Source organism: Camelus bactrianus, chromosome 36 (assembly GCF_048773025.1).
Source record: "Camelus bactrianus isolate YW-2024 breed Bactrian camel chromosome 36, ASM4877302v1, whole genome shotgun sequence".
Classification (NCBI taxonomy): Eukaryota; Metazoa; Chordata; class Mammalia; order Artiodactyla; family Camelidae; genus Camelus; species Camelus bactrianus.
In genome coordinates this window covers 787,714-811,061 of record NC_133574.1, presented here as the reverse complement: position 1 = coordinate 811,061, position 23,348 = coordinate 787,714, and the positions used below count along the sequence as shown (strand labels likewise).

General features: G+C 49.9%; 1 protein-coding gene across 1 annotated transcript in view; it reads right to left on the bottom strand.

Moving 5' to 3' along the window:
• LOC105065164 (ATP-binding cassette sub-family A member 13) overlaps positions 1 to 23,348 on the bottom strand; it is a 120,785-nt gene that overhangs the window by 32,469 nt on the left and 64,968 nt on the right. The window contains exons 19-25 of the mRNA XM_074358602.1: positions 22,700 to 22,818; positions 21,089 to 21,170; positions 14,898 to 15,006; positions 11,019 to 11,073; positions 8,065 to 8,242; positions 6,824 to 6,939; positions 5,398 to 5,554 (exon numbers count right to left, since the gene is read on the bottom strand). Of these exons, the coding sequence (XP_074214703.1) occupies positions 5,398 to 5,554; positions 6,824 to 6,939; positions 8,065 to 8,242; positions 11,019 to 11,073; positions 14,898 to 15,006; positions 21,089 to 21,170; positions 22,700 to 22,818 (816 nt within the window). The remainder of the gene's footprint in view (positions 1 to 5,397; positions 5,555 to 6,823; positions 6,940 to 8,064; positions 8,243 to 11,018; positions 11,074 to 14,897; positions 15,007 to 21,088; positions 21,171 to 22,699; positions 22,819 to 23,348) is intronic.

Genomic DNA, 23,348 nt, shown 5'->3' with positions numbered 1-23,348 from the left:
ATCCTCCAGCCTGGAGCTCCGACCGTCCGGCCCTGCGGGGTTTCAGACTTGCCTGGGTTAAGGTTAAGACTTTGGGGGCTCCTGGGACAGATAAATGTATTTCTCACACACGAAGGACATGATTTGGGGGGGCCGGGGGGAAGCTGATAGGCTGAATGTTTGCCCCCGACCCAAATGCACGTGTTGAAGACCTTACCCTCAATGGGATGTGATGTATTAAGAGGCAGAGCTTTGGGAGACAACAGAGCATCCCCTCTCTCTGCGGTGCGAGGACGCAGCGAGAAGGTACACGCCGGGAAGAGGGGCCTCACGCGGACAGAACCCGCCAGTGCCCCGGTGCCTCCCAGCCTCCAGATCCATGAGAAGCACATGTGTCTCGCTGAGGGCTCTCAGTCCGTCACGTTTTGTCACAGCAGCGCAAACTGACTAAACGTGGGTGGCTAAATTCGCGGGAGGACATGAATGTCTAGATGAGTGGATAATATGAAAAGTCGTATTTCATGGCAAGACAAGAAAGAAAACTGCGTGAAATAAAATTCATATGTTACGGCAAGACCACAAAAATTGGAACACAAAAAGTTCTCTGCCCTCTGCCCTCCCCTCCCCGCACTGTGCACCGTGTGTCCGCATTCTGCGTCCCCCAAACCCGCCCATTGGCAGGGACACTGGTCAGCCATAAAGAGCCTTCAAGACAGCTCCTTAAAAGTTAGCGTTCCTTCTTGACCTTGTAAGGGGTCACGTGACCCACCAGCATGACGCTTAGATCCGGATTCTGAGAACTGTCAATAGTGCGTCATTTGATGCCCAGCCTCTGTCCCAAAACACGTGTATAGCTGCCTTGATTTCTAACGGGAGCAGTTCTCAGAGCTGTCTGAAGTGCTCTCCCCGGGTTACAATCCTCAAATTTGGCTGAAGTTAAAATTTTCCATTTCTTTCTTAGCTCAGCTGATTAATTTGTCGTTGTCAGCTGTGACTGTGAGCATGTGAGCATTTGCAGAACACGAAAGACAGTGCGTTCATACTTAGCATGGAGTGGATATTAAATATACGTTCCTGTCATTAACATTTTAAAATTAAATGCTATTACAAGGCCAAGGAGATGGAGAGAGAACAATGTGTACTTGCAGAGAAGCCAAAAAGTATGGAGATACTTGAAAAACGTAGTTTTAAATCGAATATATAAATATATTTTATATTGAATTAAATTAAATTTAATTTAAATTAAATATATAAATATATTTATATATTCACATATATCATACATATCATAAATATATCATATATATATATATATAAATATATATATAAACCAAATCTGCCATAAATCTCATTATTGTCTCTACCATCTGATGTTTTGCGAATCTGGTGTTTTATAATGAAATTCAAATTATTACCGTGTTAATCACTGTGCAGTGGGCGCTTTCTGTAAAGGACTGTAGGCGCCCAGCTTCACTGAATTTCACTGCATGTCATTCTCTCAGTAAGTGTACAAGGTACTGAGAAGTAAATTCAGTCACAAATTAGCCAACACCGTTCCACGTGGCTGATCAATGTGTCCAAGCCACACAGTTGGAAAGGCCAGGACCCAACACCCACCTTTTGGGTCCAAAGAATAAGGTCCTTCCACCACAGAACACAAGGTTTGGAGAAAACTCACCAAAACATGGTCTGTCGAACCGACCTTTGGACACATTACAGCTAAAGAGTGCAGCCCAGAAAGCCACAGCCACGGGAACCACAACTTACAAACGATGTCACGCAAATATCACCGAGAATCAGACTCACATTTCAGAGCCCTTCTCTCCCTGTGTTCAAACTCAGTCATTGGTTCGAACAACAATAGTTTACAGGGAAGTAAAATCATCGCCGTGTGTACCTAATAACACACAACACGGTACATGCTCCGTGCAAATTAAAGAACAAAATCACAAAGGTGTCAATTATATATTTCACACCCAAAAAGGTCCAGTTTTCCCTTGCAATGCACACTCAGAGTTGTTCACAATTAGTCGTCTCAGCTGATGTGACTTGGGGACAACAGAACATTCAACAAAGGCTTTTAGGGGCAGATATAGTTATATGATGGTTGATCGCCTCCTGCATAGAGACGAGGGAAAAACATGAGAGGTTTATTTTCTTTTCCCTCAATTCTTGTCGTGATTGACACTATTTACAGATGTCAACCAGCCCTTGAAGGGGTTTATTCATCCAACTTTTCATAAAGCTAAGTCCCTGGATCAAATAATGTCCCACATGAAAGGATTTTGTCTTAAGTGGTAAGATGGAAACAGCAGCCTTTTGCAGCTCCTAACTCAGGAAGCGTAACCATGAGGACTTAACCATGAGGACTTCGGATCTGAACGCGACGATCCCGCAGGGGTAGCGACCCCACCATGAACAAAGCTGTCCACGATGCAGGGACACTGAGTTGACAGGCAACCCACACGTGGAGGGGGGCAGCTACACTAATTCATCACACAGCAGTTCACAGGTGTCTGACTTCCAATATCCAGAGGAGTAAATCACTGAAACTGAGAGCTTCGCTCTCCTCTTAAAGGGAAGCCTCACCAGTGGGAGAGACAGAAACCCCAGCCCTTGAGTCAGACCCCAAAATGCATTTCCTATGAACATCGGCTTACGAATTGTGACTTGGGAAAAACTAAAATGCTCTGATTAACATGCTAGTTTGTGTAACACAGTGGTCAACACCAGTTGCACTGGCTTTGGGCACTGCTCTGAGACGCCAGTCACCTTTCTTGGTTTCTCCTATGGATGCCATTAAAATATATCAATTGCTCCATTAACTTGCAAATGAATATTTGAAGTCACCCATTTGTAACGTTGAGTTTTTAAAGCAAACACCACCAAAATAAAAAGCAAAGGAAAAGAAAGGCCTGAGGAACAGCAATCAGATGCCTTTTATTATCTGTTAACAATCGAGTTTGACCCTTTTGGTTTTTTTTGCAAACACCCTATTAACCCGCTGATTTTCCCTCCAAGTGAGCAACTCTGTTTACAACGGAAGGGAACACCACCTCCCACCGACCTAAGCGTTAAAATCTCACCACGCAAAGATTCCTGGCTAGATCCTCTTTGGGTCTGGAAGGTCTCACCTCTCCTTTTCCGTCTGGGATCCTGACCCCTGGAGCAGATCCTGCTGCAAGTTTCTCACCACAGGTTTCATCTACCTTGAGTCTGGCTTCCTCCCCATCTTAGTTCATGACTGACATCCATGAATTTTTTGTTGTTAAGACAGCAGCTGGTTTCAGTTTAATGATGTATGAGTTAGCTTTGCCACGTAACAAACATCCCCCAAATCTCAGTGCTCGTTACTACACCAAGCACTGATTTCTCACTCATGTCACCATCAATGGTGAGGCCAGCTGCTTCAGCTCTGCCCAATCCGTGACATTAGGAACCTGCTGGGGACGAGGAAAATTGTGTTCTGTCTCTGCTAACTTCCTTCAACGTTCTCCTCATGCTAAAACCAACTGATGGTTCTGCTGGTTTTCTATTTAAAGTCTAGACACATTACTAGATTAGTGTCAGTGGCAGACCTAGAAAAATCCCCAAAATAAATTGTTTCTTTTACGGAATGCATAGCACACATTTACATAACTCACTGCTTCTGTGCAAACATGAGGCATAACCACAAAAATTAACAGGCGCCATCAGCGGACAGCCTACCAAGTCTTGGCAAGTCCGGGCATCAGGAAGCGAGCCCACCCTACTTATGCAGGCCTCAGCCCCGGACCCCTCTGAGACACGACCAGCAGCACATCCTCCAGAACTGGGAGGGCTGGGCGTTCCCCACGCTATTTTCTCAGCCTGTGAGTCAATCACCCACCAGGACCACAGAGGACCCCACGGGGCCTTCCTGGAACAGACCCCCCTCCACGTCCCCCACCTGCCTCTTGTCTGCGGAAAAGCATCAGCCTCCTAGGCCTCCCCCGAGTTCCACATTTAACCAGAGAAGTGAGAAAGTGCAGAATGGGAGGGAAACAGTCAAGCAAGACAAAATAATAATAGTTCAGCCACTAACCAAAGCCCAGGACCTTTCAGCTTCTCCTCCAGGGCTGTAGATAATATTCCGAGTCATGTCCTTTGAGCTGTTTTGCAGACACTGAACCCCCACCAGGTGGCAGAAGTCAACTGAACGCTGCCCACAAGCATGCGGACCCCAGACCAGCCGGAGCCAGAAGGTTGATGGCGGTGACTCCCGATGACCTCATCACCCGCCAGTCAGAAGACTGTCCATGAGCTGATCACGCCCCCCACGGCTCCCTCCCTCGACCTGTCTTGAAAAGACAAGTTCCCCGAAAGCCTCCGGGCAGTTCAGGTCTTTTGAGCCCTGGCTGCCTGGACTCCTTGCTGGGCACCTGCAGCACACGCTGCACTCCCCTCCCTCACCACCAGGGGTCAGCAGACTGGCCTCACTGCTCGCCGGCCAGCGGACCCGAGTTTGGTTCAGTAACGTGAGGAAGGGGGGTCCGGGCAGCAGGGAGTCAGGAGAGGACCGTGTGGTCGGAGCCAAGAGCAGAAGGTAGGAGAGGAACCGACATACGGGCAGAGGAGAGGGCGCACTCTGAGTCCACCCCGCAGGCAGCACTGGGGAGGCTGCGGAAGACGGAAGACAGAAGGTGAGCTGAAGCAGACACGACCCCGGCAGGCCTCCCGGGGGAGACGGGCGGCAGGAGCCTGGGGGAGATAAGAAGGACGCGTCAGCAGAAGTGGATTCCGCTGGGATGACCCCCAGACTGGCCTGGGATGCCCGTGGCCTGCTGGAGAGAGGGTTCTCCAAGGAGGGCGTCCAGCTCACCAGGAGACACGCACCTTCACCAGGAGACAATTCTAAGGGCAGCCCTTTGCTCCAACATTTTGAAAGCAGCAAATCCAAATATGTCCCAGGGGTCAGGGGGGAAAGGGCAGAGTCACCCAAAAGTGGCCAGTCCCACCCTGAAGCACCTGATCCCAAGGACCTGTGACCCTGGGGCATCCAGGGAGAGGACGGTCTGCCCCCTCTCCCGGGACACCCCACCGGGACACACTTCTCACCCACATCCGCCCTCCAACCGTCAATCAGGGACCCACGCACAGCGGGGACGCAGCCACGGACGCAGCCGCGAGCACGCCCCTGGGTCTGGCCTCACTCACGGAGGGAGCAGCATCACCTGCTCGTGCTCCGCCCGAGGTCACCAGCCTGGGGGAGGCCCTGACAGCGACACAGACGCTTCTGCTACCTGGAGCCAATTTCTCTTTCTGGAGGTTGAAGGCGGTGGATACCAGCACGTTCCATTTAACCCCGGCTGGAAAGTACAGACTGGGCGTGGGTCGGCGCTCTCCCCGCTCCCCCGCCCCCGCGCCCTGGGGGAGGCGGCAGTGCTGAAACTCGCTGACCTGGGCTTTGGAGGTGATGGCCAGCAGCCGGGGCATGACGGTCATCAGCAAGGTGCAGAGGCCAAAGACGAAGTTCAGGGACACATAGCAGATGAAAGCAACGTCGGAACTGGAGAAGATTCTGGAGATCAGGTACATCCACGGGAGCGTCGCGTACCTGAAAACACAGTGAGAAATCACCTTCCTCTTCCCCAAACAAAAAGCATTTGTTCACCTGGTTATCTTGCCTCCCTCCGTGAGCAGAAAGCAGCACATTTTACTCAATAAATCCTGCAGGATTTTCTGAAGACAGAGCACATTTGGGGGGCTTCTGAAGACGCCGTAATCTAACAGGGCCAAGCCCGGGCGGGGTGGAGTCAGCCCGCCTCCCCGCCGTCCCCCTGCAAGGGGCAAACCTGGCTCACTCCTTTGCTCTGATTCCCCTCCATAAAGCAGGAGAAATACCCGTTTGTGAGAGTGAGAATGAAAAGCTACCAAGAGTGCAGAGGTCTACGTAAAAAGATGTTAAAAGGGGGGGGGGGGGTAGAACCAGAAAGCCCCCTCTGCGTGGGCACCACGCCGCACCGCGTTCTTTATTTTAGTCCAGGTCCTTTCCTATACGGAATCTATGGCACTCGTCCCTGGGTTGAAAGATACACCCTCTTGTATCAGAAGATACGATGTCTCTGGAATATGATGTATAAAATCATATAATGTTTCAGAAACTCTTGTCAACAGACGTCCGCCCCGTAACTGAGGCATTAAAACGATTTTGGAGCATTTAAGACGGAGGTGAGTGTCTCTGTACTACAAGTTCATCAGTCACCTTTCAAACACTTGGTTCAAATAAACATTTTGGCAGCCCCAGTCCTCCTGTCTTTTTTTTTTTTTAAAGAAAGAAGTTAAATTGGCTTAAAGAGCATAATTAATTTTTTTAGTGAAACCTATGGAAGCTTCAAACAACCCCCATTCTTTTATTCAAAAGTAACAGAATACCATTTTAGTGATTTAGTGTTGGAGATTGGCACCCTGTTCACAATTATTCTGCAATTTACAGGGTTCTGTTCCCTTTGAAACTGGCCCCACCTGCACACGGCATGAATTTCCCAAAAACGGAACAGGATTCTGACTAATGTCAGAGGAGAGGTGGGAAAAAGTCCACAGGCCCCGAGCTTCACGAGAGAATCTCCAGGGGCAGAGTCTCGGAGCCCACGGGATGAGGCGCCTGAGCCCCAGACTCACATCAGAGCGAGGGTAACGGGACCCACAGCGGTGCCGTCTCCACCCCGTCCCCCATCCCCGCTCCCCATCCCGGCTCCGGCTTGTTTGCTGGGCGCCCCTGATCAGAGAGAAGGTGACGGAGCCACAGCAGGTGCAAAGCCACCGCGGGGCTCTCCTCTCCCCGAAAACACCCCGCAGTTCCGCCGCAGAGTCTCCCATCACGTACCCGAACAGCGCCAGCAGCAGGGCCATGGCCGCCAGGTTCTGGCGGAAAGTAAACGCCGTTAACTGGAAGGCGACCACGACGGCCACACACAGGCAGACGGAAATCAAGTAAAAGAGCTGCGGAAACACAAAGGGATGGGGGGGGGGCCGTCACACCCGCCGGGCGCTCTGCCAGCCCCTCCAGGCCCGAGCCTGCACCCTGGCTGGTGCGTCACAAGTTGGGTGGTGGTGAAGCAAGGCCGGGAGGGTCCCCGAGGGGGGCTGAACTGGGTCCCCTTCAAAACTCATATCAAAGGGGGGCTTTAGGACAGGCTGTGATCCCCTAGGACTTGTGTCCTTACAAGAGGAGATGAGGACACAGCATGGAGGGACGACCATGTGAGGATGCGGGGCGGGGGTGGGGGGACAGATGGCCGTCCACACGCCCAGGAGAGAGGCTGCAAGAGTGTCACCAACCCTGCGGACCCCTGCATCTTGGACTTCAACCTCTGCAACAGGGGCAGGATAAATTTCTGTTGTCTGAGACCCTCCACGGGTGCATTTTTTACAGCAGCCTGAGCTGACCGATACAGCGCCCACCCTCATCTCTGGAGAAGACGTGGGAGCCCGGACGTCGTCCTGGGAAGATCGGCTTCTTCCCGCACTTAGCGCCCAGGGCAGACTCCACCCTCTGCTGCCCCTCCCCGCTGGCCTCACCACGCAGTGTCCCCAGCAGGTGACAAACCACGGCCGTGGTCCGGGGGGGGGGGCTCACCCACCAGCTCCCTCTCCTCTAGCAAGACAAAGACACAGGATGAGTCGTGCTTAGGCGGCCCGGGGGGGACCCGGGGCCACGCAGCTTGTGCTCAGGCTGCTGCCCGTGCCAGGGAGCAGGGCTCCGGCCACACAGGACGTGGTTTCAGGACGAAGACCATTGCTAATGACTTTTATCATCCCATCTTCTACCCCCTTGAAGAGAGCAGGTTGACGGTGACTGTTTTCTCACCTTCCCAGTAAGAGACTTGCACTTCTGCACAGCTCCCTGCCTTCCCAGGTCTCCACGTGTGCCCTGTCAGCCCTCCCTCTTCGGGGGCCATCCTTAATGACCGGCGGTGACAGGTGAAGGTGACTTCACCTGAATTGGCCAGACACACACACACACACACACACACACACACACACACACACGCATGCACGCACGTGCAGATCGGAGGTGCGGAGGAAGCACGTGCGGGGACCGTCACGCCGTCACCCCAGTCCTACCATGTCACACGCGAAGTTAGTGACCCAGTACGTCCTGCAGCCCAGGCCGCTGAGGTGCTGCAGCCTCTTGGCTCCGGTCACCCGGTCCCGCACCACGGCGCCGCTGATGGAGGCGGTGAGGATGGAGAAGCCCAGCACGATGCAGAGGGCCACGCCGCACTGGCGGATGCTCTCCAGGCTGCGGGCGGAGCAGAGCGGCCGTCAGACGTCAGGCGGGGGCTCGGGGCTCTCCCGTCCCTAACACCCGCGAGGGCAGAACAGGACGGCAGGGAACACCAGTGACTAAGCCCTTGGCGGTCACCAGTGGGGAGCGGGGAGCGCCGAGGGGCAAGGTGGAGGTGGGGGAAATTGGGTTATTATGGGGTGATCGGAAATCAGACTTCTGAAAGTTGCAAAGCACTGCAGAACATTAAGACGCCTTCATTCAATTAAAAAAAGTTAAAAAAAAATCAAGCATTCTTTCTCTACTGACTTATAAGAAGGTTTCATACTGTCAGTAAAATCAGCTGTGGTCAGGCGTGCTGGAAATTCTTTTGTGTCTCCCTTCACTTTCTCAACGTGTGTTTTTGACCCAGAATTAATTTCCATTTTTAGATGTATGTATATAAATTATACTACATATATATAGTTTTACTGAAGGCTTTGCAGTGGGCTGAGAAAACTTGCACTTTGCCGAAGTTACGACGACAGTCAGACTTTGTTCTTCCATCACCTTAATGCTCTGCCTTTCAGTATGTGTTCCATCTGGATTTTATTTCAGTGTAAGAAAGTGAGGTTAAAAACGCAGACTTCCTCGCTGCTTTTTCTAATGGCTTAGCGAGCTCGGCCAATGTGGTAGAAAGTAAATGTATTCTCTCAAAAAAATTAATAAATAAAGAGTCCACAGGACCAGCCACCGTATTGGCTAAGAGTGTGGAATCTCGCATTTAATCTCCCCAGTGATGCTCTGAGGCAGGGGCTACGGGTCCCAGCTTCTGGCAGAAGTACCGAGGAGGGATGGGGGAGGACAGGTCCCAGTCTGCCTGTCTGGAGTGTAGTCTTGACCAGAGTCTGTGTCCCGGTTACCACGAAAGTCATCTGCAGAGGGGCCTCCACCGTGAGCCGTGGCCCCACCCGTGTTGGGACCACCTCCCTCGAGAGAGCAGCTCCCACAGGAGGGAGGGCTGGCGTCAGCAACCCCTGAATCTCGTCCCTCGAAATACCAAAAATATTCCATAATAGGTCCAGCTGTTTTTGCAAAAATGTACACTGTATACTTCCTGGGTCTTTTTTTTTTTTTTTTTTTTACTGACGTACAATTGATTTATAACATTGTGTCTGTTTCTGGTGCCCAGCATCATGATTCAGTCACACTTGTACATACATAGATTCCTTTTCAGATTCTTTTTCACTGTAGGTTATTACAAGATACTGAATGCAGTTCCCTGTGCTCTACAGAAGCTTGTTTATCTATTTTATATCTAGTGGTTTGTATCTGCAAATCTCAAACTCCTAATTTACCCCTCCACCCTCTCCCCTTTGGTAACCATAAGTTTGTTTTCTATGTCAGTGACTCTGTCTCTGTTTTATAGATTTCTTAGTGTCATTTTTTCCACATATGAGTGATATCATATGATATTTTTCTTTCTCTTTTCTGACTCACTTCACTTAGAATGACAATCTCCAGGTCCATCTACATTGCTGCACATGGCATTATTTCATTCTTTTTTATGGCTGAGTAGTATTCCATTGTATAAACAGACCACAGCTTCTTTATCCAGTCACCTGGGTCATTTGTTAATTGGAGCACAACTAACGCCTCTGGTCACTCACTGCCTCCACAGACATAGTGAAGAAACTTATGGTTACCAGGGGGGAAAGGAGATGGGAAGGGATAAATTGGGAGTTTGAGATTTGCAGACACACACTACTGTATATAATGTAGATAAACAACATGGTCCTACTGCGCAGCACAGGGAACTGTATTCAATATCTTGCAATAACCTATAATGAAAAAGCATATGAAAACAAATATATGTGTATATCTCCATGACTGGGACGTGCCACTGTGCACCACAAACTGACACACGGTAACTGACTACACTTCAATTTAAAAAAAAAATCACTGCCTCTTTCTTAGGAACAGGCTGACTTCTTCCAGACAGGAGATGTTGAAACGGCTGAGCACAAACCATCCACACCTTCCTTTTCCACCAGGTCTTGCTTTTAACCGATGTCAGCGACCCCACACCTAGAATTCTGGGGTCAGAGACTGGCTCCAACTAGAACCCTGAATGTCCACCCATGACCACGAGGACAAGCACAGGGTGAGCTCTTGGCTGAGTCCAGGATGTGAGGGAGGTCACCCAGTAACCAGACCAGAGTCCCCAGACTCATCATGGACGGTCATAGGAGGTACATACATAATAATTTTATTTATTATCAACTTTTAACTAAAAGTTTGTCAATCGTGGGATAGAGGAAGGGAGGAGGGGAAAAGGAGGGACAGGAGGAGGGTTACGGTTTCTAAGACAGTGAGAACTGTCACTTCATTCTGAACATAAAGGGCACTGGCCCCATCACCACCTGCGTCCCCATCACCACCCGCATCCCCATCTGGACCACGAGGATGGGCTCGCATGAGAAACTGTCAGGGAGGCATCACTAGGTTTACCTGTGTAAACACCGTGTTTAAAGTTTCTAATCTGAAAAACTTGCTGGATCCCTCGAGCTTCGGCAAATCGCCCCCTTGAACAAATTCTACTTGGAAACACAACTGCGTGATAAGATTATCTGTGTGAACACAGTCAGGGCCCGTCCTCCTTTAAGTCAGCGTCCTCCCACTTTGCAAAGAGATGACCAAGCCTTGTTCCACCAACTACATTAGCCAACGCCACTCCAGGCAAATGCAGAAGAGGGTCACCCGTAAGCAGCCCATGTTGGGGCCGCCCTCCCTGTAGCATCCTTGCACTCACATCCTGTCCTCGTTCAGCAAGGCCCCTCCGTACGGGTGGCTGTAGACCGTTATTCCTGCAAAAACAAATTGAAAAGTGAGCCCGCAGGCGTGCCCTGCCTCCGTCTACGCACAGCCCACCTCCAAGCCACGCCGGAGATGCTCTGTGCCCGGGTGTGGGTGGCACACCTGCCCACGAACGGCACCGCCGTCGTGAAGCTCCGCCCGTCTGCGCTGGCACTTTGTGGCCGCTGCTCTCAGAAATAACCACATGCACCGGACATGCTACAGGACAGGCTCCGTGCTAACACGCTACCACGTTTTACCGTCTCCTCCTTGAAAGCATCTCTGCAGCATAAGTGATGTATTATCCACAACACAGCGATGTATTTAAAATTAAACTAAAATGAATATATTACTGCGGGGAACCAGACTCAGAGAGGCCAAACACCAACGTGCAAAGGGGGTTGTTTGATGGAAATCAGGTCAATACTCAGAAATTCGCCTCTAGATCAAAGCAAGTCCAGACAGAGAGAAAACAAACCCTCCGCTGGGCCGGTTTGGTCTGTGGAGCTGTGCTGTGTGGCTCTGCGTGCCCTTGTGCGCCGGTGTCCTGATGGTGGCGGCCACCCACGTGTCAGCGCAAAGGACGCCATCGTGGCCACCGCACGTGACGCCACACAGGATGCTCTGCCCGCCCCAGCAAGCACCAGCCAACGCAGTCTCACCGAGATCTCCGTGACCATCACTGCAAGTGAAGTCAGCCAGAAAAAGATTCCCCCCTTACGTGTGGAATCCAAAACAAAAGGACGCACGTGAACTCATCCACAGAACAGAAACAGACTCACAGACACAGAGAACAAACTTACGGTTACCAGAGGGGGAAGTGTGGGTGGGGAGGGGAAAAAGGTGGGTTTTTTTCCTCAATATTAAGATTAATTATTATATTTATTGACTAGTAGGTGCCAACTGTAAAAAGGTTTTAAATAAAGAGCAGGGTAAAGAATAAAATGAAAATAAATTATAATCCAATGGAAAACCAGCCAGAGGTAATCTCTATTTGCATTTTGATGTTCATTATTTCAAAATTTCCAGGGTTTTCTCTACATATACATAATCATTATTGAATTACATTTGACCTTGTGTATCTTCCCTTTCATGGGGTCATTCATGACCATCAATTAACTTTTTTCACTTCCTTCGTGCAAAATTTGTATAACCCATGTGCTCCGCCAGAATCAAAATTCACCAAGTTATTTTATTCATTCTGCAGAGTCACTATGTCTGTGATCTTTTGATTAATCCCTCAAACACCTGTCCTTTGGGCATCCTTCTTCCCCTGGGAATGTTAACAGTATGTTTTTTCAGCCACTTCCCACCCAAGGATGTTTCTGTGGCCTGTTTACTATATGAGCAATACTTCCACTAGGTCCAGAATTTTTCTTGTCATATTCTGTAGGCAGGATTCCATGACCTGCTGGCTTCTGAGTGGTTAAAAAGTCAGAGACCAAACTCTGGTTCCTCCAAGTGGAGTTGCTCCAGTCCTGCCAGGACCGAAGCCCCTGGACGTCACAAAACAGCAGGGACAGGAACATTCTGACAGGCGGGAGGAAGGCAGCAGCTGCCTGGGGACCTCGGGACGTGAGGAAGGACACTTTGGTGAGTTCCCTGGTCTCCTTACTGCTTCCACAGACCCCAGCCACGGACTGCAGAAGCCTCCAGATGGGAACTGCCCACAGGGAGAGACAAGAAGTTCCAAGAAAGCCAAAGGGCCCAGCAAAGGGTGGCTCAACGGAAGACAGCCTTCTTGGCTCCAGCCAAACACCCTCTGCCGTTTCAGCAGCTCCCCTCTGGAAGCTGATGTTCCCCCCTACCTGACAGACAGGTGGCTGTCTCCCCACGGGGGTCCGCAGGGAAGCCTTGCCTTCTCCTCCACCTGGCCACGGTGAGACTCACCGAGGCCCAGAGAGGCAGCGACCGTCACCACCCCACCCTCCACAGCCCCCACCCATCGGGAGGGGGCCAGCAAGGAGCTGAGTCCCCACGCCCACCTGGCAGTAACGGGACAGGACGTGGCCACGTGGCGTCGGGCCGTCAGCACTCGGGTTCCACCACCAGCCTCCACCCTGTCATATGGCTCAGAGGGGTCTGAGCCTCCGTCCCATCTGGCACCCGTGAGACAGAAGGAGGCCACGCAGGGTGGGGAAGGTGCTACCACATTGCCTGTCCCCTAGTGTCGGGGGGCTGTGGGGGTGCACGCACTTCCCTGACTCAGGAGCCATGAGACAGGGCAGTCGGTACCTCATTTTGCAACATATGTGTCAGCAACACTCAGGGGCAGAGCCGAACCCCACCCTCTAGCCAAGGTGGTGAAGGGCAGGGCGCCACTCAGCCAGGCCGGGGTCAGCGGGCCCAGTTATGTAAGGTAAACACGCACATCTACCCAGCTCGTGCCGTGCTTCAGAGCAAGGATGGCCCGCTGGACACGAAACAGAGCAGCAGCAAAAGAACACGTAGCAGGATTCGGCATCTCTCAACACGGCAACCAGCGTGTCCAGGATTCAGCGCAGAACGCCCTTCACAGCTAGAACTAAGCTAATCGCAGCTTGAAAGAGAAAAGATGACACACGGACGTCGACGTCAAGATGAATCGGAATGCTAGAACCACCTGACAACAGGCAACACAAACATAAAAAAAATCAACGTGTCATTACGAATTCCTTTGAAACGTGGGAAAAATGAAAGAAAGGTCGACAAAGAGACAGAAGCAATGAAAAACAATCACGGGGAATAAATGGCTTTTTTCAAGTCAACACAGCTTTTCAGCAAACGAACAAACAGCTCCGCCCTTTCAGGACATGATGGGACCGGGAAAATTTGGTAACTCAGAAGACAGTGCAGGCAAGACCCGAATGACGGACACCTGAGGTCTGGGCAACACTGTTGCTCTTTATCTTAGACACACACACGCACACGATTTCTCCTCTCACGTGCTCCGTGGCTAACCTTCCACAAAGCAGAGTGTATCTGCCTTAAATCCCTCAACCAACCTCTCTGCACCTCGCCCCTCCTGGGCTGAGCTCCGTCTCTCGACATTTCCATCTTGCCAGCTGCACGGAGGCCACGAGCTCCTTCCTGTTTTACCTTTCTTCCTAACGATTCTGGGAAACTGTGCTGTTGTTTTTTCGCTTCTCTGCCTGCTCCCCACCCTTCCGCCCACGGCCTTCTTGCGTTCCGCGTCTCGGTCTGATCGTTGGAGGACTGGCTGCCTCAAGGACCCACTGAAATCCACCATCTTCGTTGCGCTTAAGGCGGCGTGGTTCCTACTCACGACTGCTCTGCTGGACTTCTCTCTCTGGTCTTCTGCATATTTACTTGCATCTAATGTGTGACTCCAACTCCAACCTTTCCTCCCTTTGCTCCTTCCTCGGAAGATGCCCATTTCTCCTGAATTATTTCCTGCGTCATCAGTGTTGAACACTAAGTCATTCATTCTCAAAGCTCAGATTTATATTTTAATCCTGTAAGCCTTCTCTCTAAACTTCTAGTGGTCAGTTCTTTTTTTTCCTTTCCTTTCCCCGTCCCCCCAAAACCTCCACCTTTTCTCCCCTCTGGACGTTGTAACTTCATTTTTTGGCCCCAGGTTCATCCCAGCCTTGCCTGGGTTATGTCTACACTGTAGGCAGCAACCTTCCAATCGGTCACCTGATTGCACCCAGCACCCACTCCCCTTACAAAAGGGCCTCCACGTTGGTGGATTTCTGTATGGACTGGCTGCCAGGTGGAACCTCCCCATTACTCTCCACATCTATTCAGAATTTAGTCCGTGTCTTTCACTGTTTACAACACCATCTTCTGAAAGTAGTGAATTATAAGGAATAATAAAAAAAAATCACATTACCGTACTGTCTCGAGTCCACAGTGGGGGGTAGGAGCCTCCACAGGATGAGGTTGTTCAGGTGGTTTAGATAGGACGGGAGGGCATGGAAGCCCTTCTGATTATACCACACCTAGAGAGGAAAGAGAACATAATGGCCCTCGGGACATCGGTCTGGAGTCCCCTCGTCAGTGACCCTCGGACACAAGGAAGACGTGTCGGCCTCCACGTCCCCTGAATCCCAGCCTCAAATAACGTCCCTGTGTGGCTGACAGACAGCAGTAAATTCCCACCTGCTAATTGCATAGTTATCTCCAGCCCGCAACGGACAGCTAAAAATAGACCCATTTCCCCCAGCACAGCAAACACGACTGCTGATCTAGAATTCTATTCTCACAGCCAAAGAGGGAGGCGAGCCCCGCATCTTTCTTTTTTCCTTTCTCAGTCAGCAGGCTAATGAAATTGGACCTGCAAATTAAGAGCATGGAAACGATAAGAAGAAGAAAAAAATGATTACTTTCAAATTAACAACTGAATCCGGAACATCATTTCGCAAAATAAATTGAACTGAACATTTGCCAAGCAAGGAGAGTAAAGGAGCGTGAGATGGGACAAAAGAGGAGGAGAAATTGAGAGACAGGTAATGTTATTAAAGCTGCGGTCTTAAGAAGCATAAAAAGTGCTAATTGAACCATCCGTACCTATATTTCAAACCATTGATATTTCAGTGAAAACTTTTCTAAAGTACACTCAGTTTGGAATGTGGGTGAGCGTCTTTAAGAGCATAATAAACTGATAAAAAAATAAATTTCTTCTGTAGAGCACAGGGAACTATATTCACTATTTTGTAGTAATTTATAATGAAAAAGAATCTGCAAGGAATATGTATATGCATGACTGAAGCATGACGTTGTGCACCAGCAACTGACACGTTGTAACGGACACATTGTAACTGACACGTTGTAACTGACAGGTTCTAACTGACAACATTGTAACTGACACGTTGTAACTGACAGGTTGTAACCAACACCATGTAACTGACACGTTGTAACCGGCACATTGTAACTGACACCATGTAACTGACAATATTGCAACCGACACATTGTAACTGACACTTTGTAACTGACTATACATACTTCAATTTTAAAAAAAAGAGCATCATAAATCAACTGGCAAACTTTGCTCTGAATTCATTTGATTGGAGAGTTCGTTTCTCTGGAAATGTTCTTTTGTGACAGACGGTCTTCTCTGCAGAACGAGAGCTGCTCCCCTAGGAAGTTACTGCTTGGGCACGTTCTCACAGTTTCTACAAAGTGAGGACCTGATCTCAAGCCCCGTGATTCCCACTGACTTCCCAGTTCATCACACGGTGACCAGTTCCTTTGAACCAGGGTCCTGTGTGGCAGCTCCTGGGTTCATGGGGACAGCAGAGTACCAAATGCTATCGTTCACAACAACACCTTGTCCACACAAGATGACGTTCCCCAGTTCTTTCTCACATGGCCCACTTCTTAAGCAAGTCAGAAAGCAGACCCATTATCTCTCTTTCATACTCGATCGCCATGCCCTCCTTTTTTCAAATATTTTCTTAGGTTCGTAGAGGAATCGTTAGCAGTCACTTTCTGAGCCCCAAGGAGGAAGAAACGCCACTCAAGCCCTGCTAACCACAGAAGCCGGGGCCTCCTGGAATGCCCTAGCCTGTGCCCAAGGAGACCTGAGGTCATCAACAAAGAAAAATGTTAAGACTCATGTGTGAATTCACAAATACACAAGTGTGCTGTCATCTAGACACATGATCCTACGAAGTAGGGGACAGCCTGGGTTCCTTGGATGGAGAAGCCCGCCGGGTCACAGGCCAGAGGGTGTCGGCACCTCCTGGACCCAGCGCAGCGATCTTCACCCCAACCTGTGCTGCCCCTGGGCCTCCCCGCTCCCTGCAGGCTCACACACACCCTTACAGGAGTGCTGGACGCAAGTACCAGCAGATTCCTGGAAATGAGATGAACTTGAGAATATGCTTAAGTCAAGGGACGGCTCGATGGGCTGACACAGTAGAAAAACTGCTGATGGAAACTGGAACCTCCTGGTCCCACCGGCCACGACCTTCCTCTCCCCCCACATCTTGGATCCCTTGAACTGTTTAACTGGAGGGAAACAAATCTGAAAGGCAATGCCAGTCTCTGCCCCAGATCGGCGGTTTTCAAACATTGCGTTGTTTCATTTGGTTTTAATTTTTGTTTAAAAAGTGGGGTGATTTTTTTTTTCAGCTTAAAAATGACACTGTGCAAAAATATGGACGTGCAGGGGAGCAGCTGTGATGGAGTGGAGGCGGGGGGCCCTCCCGTGCTGGGTGGCGTTTACAGCCCCGTTTCCTCGCCTTCCCGGCATCCTCACCCTCTGCTGTCTGACTTTGAAGCCCCCCCACCGTACCCCGACCCTGAGCCTGGGCTCAGCCACGTGGCTTGTTTTGGCTGGCGGGGTGTGACACCGGCAGAGGTCTGGAAGGCGCTGGTACATCCCGGCAGCCCCTCGGGTGCCTCTGCCGTCGCCATGGCAACATGCAGACACAGAAGCAGAAGTGGGTCCCCCGCCGCCAGCCCCGCCGAGGCCAGCAGCCGGCGAACCTCCTGACCCAGGCACACAGACCTCAGGCCCAGATGTCGGCAGGGACGCCTCAGAACAGACGCCAAGTCACAAGGCACGGCTGGGCAGTGAGAAGCTCCGTGAAGGCTGCTGAAGGAAGGATAGTGCTAAGCGACCCTGTCGGGGGGCATGAGGGCTTCTAGGGACTTAAGTGGTGTCACCTGGAGAACGTGACATTCTCAAAATGCCCACAATTACTTTTAGAGGGTGCAGCACATCCTGACAAGAATCGTGAGTGCGGCTGAAGGACCCCAGTTAGATAAACAGAAAACCCAGCGTGGGGGAGGGTGCAGCTCAGCGGTGGAGCATGTACTCAGCACGCACGTGGCCCCAGGTTCAATCCCCAGCACCTCCACTGAAAAAGAAAGAAATAATCACAAAGAGTCTGGGATTAACAGACACACAGGACTACACATAAAACAGATAAGCAACAAGGACCTACTGTACAGCACAGGGAACTATATTCCATTTCTTGTAGAAAGCTGTAATGGAAAAGAATCTGAAAAAAAAGTGTATGTATCTGTATAACTGAATTGTTTTGCTGTATGCTTGAAACTAACATTGTCCACTGACTACACTTCGATAAAAAACAAGAAAAAATTAATAAATGGAAAACAAAATTACCTCCTTCCCCCTCCAAAAAAAAAAGGAAGGAGGAAGGAAGGAAGGAAACGAACCCGGAGAGCCCCCAGGGAGGTTCATCTCAGGGCGCGGCCAAGCTGGACCAGCCAGGCTCTGGGAGGCCGGCTCTCCACGGGCAGGAGGCGGGCTGAGAGGTCGCTCACGTGGGCTACTTCCAGGAGCATCTTCCCCTGTGGCCATTGAGGACGACGGAAGAAGCGCCAGGCAGAAAGCAGACCGAGGGCCACTGAGAACGCGGCAGTGGGGACACTCTGGGGACTGGGATGGGGGTTGAGCTGGGGCGCACGCCCCCCCGACACTGGGGTAGGGAGGTTGGCACGGCCCCCGGGGGCCCCAGCCTACAGATTCGCCAGTTGAATGAAGGCCAGAGGCGGGTGGTCCTGACGGAGGTGGCTGTCTGCACCATTTGGGAAACGGCCGATTGACTCGGAGGCTCAAGGGGCCGTCTGAATGTCATTTCAGTTCTTCTGTAGACTGGCCTTGACTTGGGAGAAATTTGCTACACATTCAGTGAACAATATATACTTCGGAATGATCTTTTTTTAATTTTTAATGGAGTTACCGGGGATTGCCAGGACCTGGCTTGTTCACGCCGAGCACATGCTCCACCAGCGAGCTACACCGCCCGCCCCCAGGATGAGGGTGCTCTTTATGTCAACATTTAAGATTGAGAAGAGTTCCAAGGAAGAGCTTTTTCTCTTTTCCTTTTTTCCTTTTCTTCTCTCCCCAGAATGTCTTTCTAAAAGCTCTGGAAATAAATTCTGGGGTTTCCTTCCCTGCCAGCCCAGAAGTCAGAAGGCAGCAAAACGCAGTCACTGAGGGAGGAAGTTAATCTCCTTTCAAGAGCATATTGTGGCTCCACAAAACAGACCTTTCATGTCAGGAATCCTGAGTAACAACAGTTCCTCAGAAAAGCAACTATGTAGCAGTAAGAAAAAAAGACAGAAAAAAAAAAAAAAACTACTTGAAGGCTATTCAAATGCATAAAATTCTGTCTGGGAACAGAAGGAATGCCAAACACCAGGAGGGAAATGTTTGGTCTTTATAAGTGAAGTGTACACATTCTAGAGAGCATTTTGATTAAACAAGCAAGATGCTCCAGATGTGAACGAAATCGCCCGTAAAGTTTCCACAAGCGACAGTCTACAACATCGTGGATTTATTAATCACCAGCCCACTCCTGTGCCAATTTCCCTTTTTCTCCTTAAAAAAATTAACTATGAAAATCGCACACTCTGTGAATGCACTGCAAAGGCCAACGTGAAAGGCTGGTGGTTAATGGCTGGAAGGTTAGAGGAATTTCTGACAACCGATGCCCTTTGCAGCCCGACGTGGGTGTTGTGACTTCTCGGCTCCCTGAGAAGCCCCCTCCCCAAAGGGCTGGATGCACGTCGCCTCCACGGCCAGCGAAGCACACGTCCAACATCAAAACCTGCGGAAGTCACAACTCAAACATGTCAACATGGAAGACAAGCAGAGATGGATAGGAGCAGGTGTCAGGGATACACGCGAACCACGTGCGCCATGGGGACCGTGCCCTGGGTCCCTGAAAGCGAAGGAAGACACGATGGCCCACCGTCAGTCAGAAGGCCTGGGATGTGCAGAGATGAAAAAGGCAAAATGTCCTTGGACGAAATGAACAGATTCCTTCTACAAACTAAGTCCGTGTTAATAACAGCCACGCCATGTGCTCAAAAAACCGGCAAGTGCACAATAGGTTATTTTTCCAACAGTCTTGATATTCTCATACTGAGCTGTGTGTGTCTTCTCATGGGGGCTGCAGGCCAGGGGAGACAGGTCTGAACCAACCTGAGCTGCAGGAGAGGTTTCTGAACAGCCTACACACTGACTTGTATTTTTCATCAGGCGTGACTTTGTGAAATATGACTGTTAAAACTTCCTTCAGGGAGTCCACCGTGAAGTATGAATGTCAGCATTTTCATCGAGGGTTATGCTGTGAAAAACCCTTGTAAGGAAACTTTATTCCACTGAGTGAAACTCCAATCTGAACAAACGCATATCCTGACAAGCACTTCTGCGTCCCCAGGAGCCACGGAAGCCACCGGGAACCACGGAAGTCCCCAGGAGCCACAGAAGCTCCTGGGACCCACAGAAGTCCCCAGGAACCACAGAAGGCCCCGGGGAACCATGGAAGTCCCCACCATGAAGCAGGACGGGTGCCCGCCTTTCTGGTCTCACTCTGTCTGACCTTGTGTCATTAGTTCCATGACAGGTTTGCAAGGAGACACATCACTCCCATGATCTACTGTTCCCCAATTTCTGTCTCCAGCAGGACCAACCCCAGGCTATTCCCCCAATCGCGGAGACCGAACACTTTGGTTCTTTCCCCACCTTAAGCTGGCACTGACTTCTTCCATTAGAAAAACCTGTCATGATTCACCACCTCCTAGCTCCGACTGGTGGATAAAGGCGTCTTTCCTCTATCCCAGTCCTCATTTCCTCCCGTCCCTTCCTAATTACTAGGGATAGTCCAGCAGGGCTGGAACATCTGAGTCCCTGTGTGATCACTACGGTCCTGGCTTCAGCTCTGGGTCCATCCAGCGCTCGGGAGGACAAAGAATTTAAACGTCTATATGGAAGATCTCCAGGGAAACCAGCCCTGCTCCCTCTCATCTTGATGGTCAGTGTCTTAAAAACTAGACGATTTTCTCATTTGCTTAAACCTATTCGGTGAATTCCAGTCTCAACAAAGAACAGTGACCTATTTTATCTATTTCGAGACATCCTGAAGGAAAACACTCCATTTCCTCTTTCAAGGCAGTGTTTATGGACAACTGGCTTTATTTCACAGTGACAGACTCTGGGACTGGGTGTGACTCCTCCTGTACCCTCAAATGCATTTGCAAAACACAGGTTCCCCTGAAAGCTTACTAAAACAGGAAAAAAAGAAAAGAGAGAAAAACCGTTACCTTTGCCAGAGTTTTTGGTTTCGATATATTTGAATTTGCATCTTGATCGGGGCTGCTCACTCCAAAAGACCAGCCTCCAAGCCTAGAAACAGCGAACATGGTGTTAGTGCTTGAATCATGGAGGGCAGCCATCACCTGTCACCTGTTGCATTGGGTATATTGGCCTTAGTATGGCAGCCAGCTGACTTTCTGGGTTCCGACGTGGCCACACAGGGGCTCAGCCTGCAGAAGGAAGGGCCTGGCTTGCAAGGCATGCATCCAAGGATGGCACTGCTTATTTAGAAGCGTTGGATAAAGCCTGCCACATTCGAATATGAGCTGCTCAGAAAACAGCATCTTGTTAGTAAATATACACCACGTACAGGGCCTGGTGTGATCACCTGCACGGTGGGTAATTTAATTCCTGGTCATTCCTCTTACCAATGGACTCCCTGAATCACTCAGTGTCTCATGCTCTTCTGAGTTACCCTGTTTGAAATTGTTTTGTCTTCCTGTATCTTTTTTTTTTTTTTTTTGTATTGAAGTACGGCTGATTTACAATGTTGTGTTAGTGCAGCAGGGCATAACAAATCTGACTCTGTATCAGATATGTTCCTTTGGCTCTAACCCTGGGCTCTGTTTCCTGTGCTGAGTCATGCTGGTTCTGCACCTTTTGTTAAAGAATGTTGCCTAGAGCCTGAAACAGACTGGAGAGCCCATCCTCAAGGCTCTGACCTTTAAGGATAGAACACTTTCCCAGTGTTAAGAGGGATAAAAAGTTGCAGAATAGAAAGTAACATTTGTTTTGCTGGAGGTTTGCAGGGGCACCATGAACTGACCCACATCCGCAGCTGCAAGAACAAAGGATTTCAACACCAAGAAGTTTGCACCAGCCAACCACACCCCCGCCCCTTTTTAGTATAAAAGGAGCCTGGGTTCTGACTTGGGGAAGATGGTTCTCCAGAACATTAGCCCCCCATCTTCTCAGTTTCCTGGCTTTCCAAATCAACTTGTTATTCATTGCCCCATTCAGGAAGGCACCCCAGAGCACTTCAGTTGGGGTAAATTTCCTTCTCTTTGGGGTTCTCACAATACCCTACATTTCCATTTACTGTGTCAATCACTACAGTGGGTTTTAATTGTCTTTTTGCTACTTTATCTTTCGTGCAGCTCTGTGAGTTTTTCCGTGGGTGGGGATGGCATCCTTTGTCTCCAGATCCCACGGGCTGTGTAGTGCCTGGCGCTCATTAAGCTTCAAAAAATACTGGGTATTGGAAAGAACAGCCCATATTTAACTGTGTCTCCTGGTCTCTGTATAAGGGGAGACTGGTGACCAAATGTCCACCATAGAGTGGCCCTGCGCTCAGCAGACACTGGGGCAAAGGCATAAGGACACGTTCCCACCTGCCTCAACTTAACTCATCCATCCGTCCGTCCCTTCATCCCAGAGATGTGGAATGAGTGAAAGTCAGTGGTGAGAATCTTATGAAGACCTGCACCATTTCTTTGGAATTTTTATGAGCATCAAGGTTATTAGACTTTAGGGTTTTTAAGAACATCAGCATCTGAAACAACAGGACTTCCCCAGTAATGTGAAGAAGCGGGAAAGACCTGGGACTGTTCTGAACTCACCTGGGTTTCTCAGCCGGTGCCAGCAAATACTCCTCCAGGCGCAAGGCCGAGAGATTCAGCAGCCTGTGGCCCAGGCGGTTGGCCAGGTAGGGTGCCTGGACACTTCCATTCGGACACTTCTGGAATTGTTTCCAAAGACATAGAGCTGAGACTTGTTTATAACCCCCACGCGGGTTTGCTGACAGTAAAGTAAATGTGACTTTTCCTGGCTTTCACTTTTTTAATGGATTATCTCTGGGCTTTCTCAAATATGTCCTGGTTTCTCAAATCTCTTTTAAGAGTCAGCTATATTTCAGAATTACACCAGAATCCCACTGTGCCCTTTGCCATCAGTTCTATTCAGGAAACTTCAAATCCTTTCCTGTGTGCAAGTTCGAGCCGATTTGGAAGGACTGACTGAAAAGGGAAAAACCTGTTTTCACTGGGGTGGTCCTGCATGCGGTGAACCAGAAGAGAGTCGGAAGGTAAGCAAGGAAGCTCAAAGGAATGTGTTTCTTCCCTCAGTGCCTAAAGCCAGCTTCCTCTCGCGGCTCTCAAAGGCATCTCTGTTCAAAGTAAAGTCTCCTTTCTCGGAAGGAGACTAACCTTGGACCATTGTTGGAGGCTGGAGAGCCACGGGGTATTTAATACCAATACACGTACATGGATA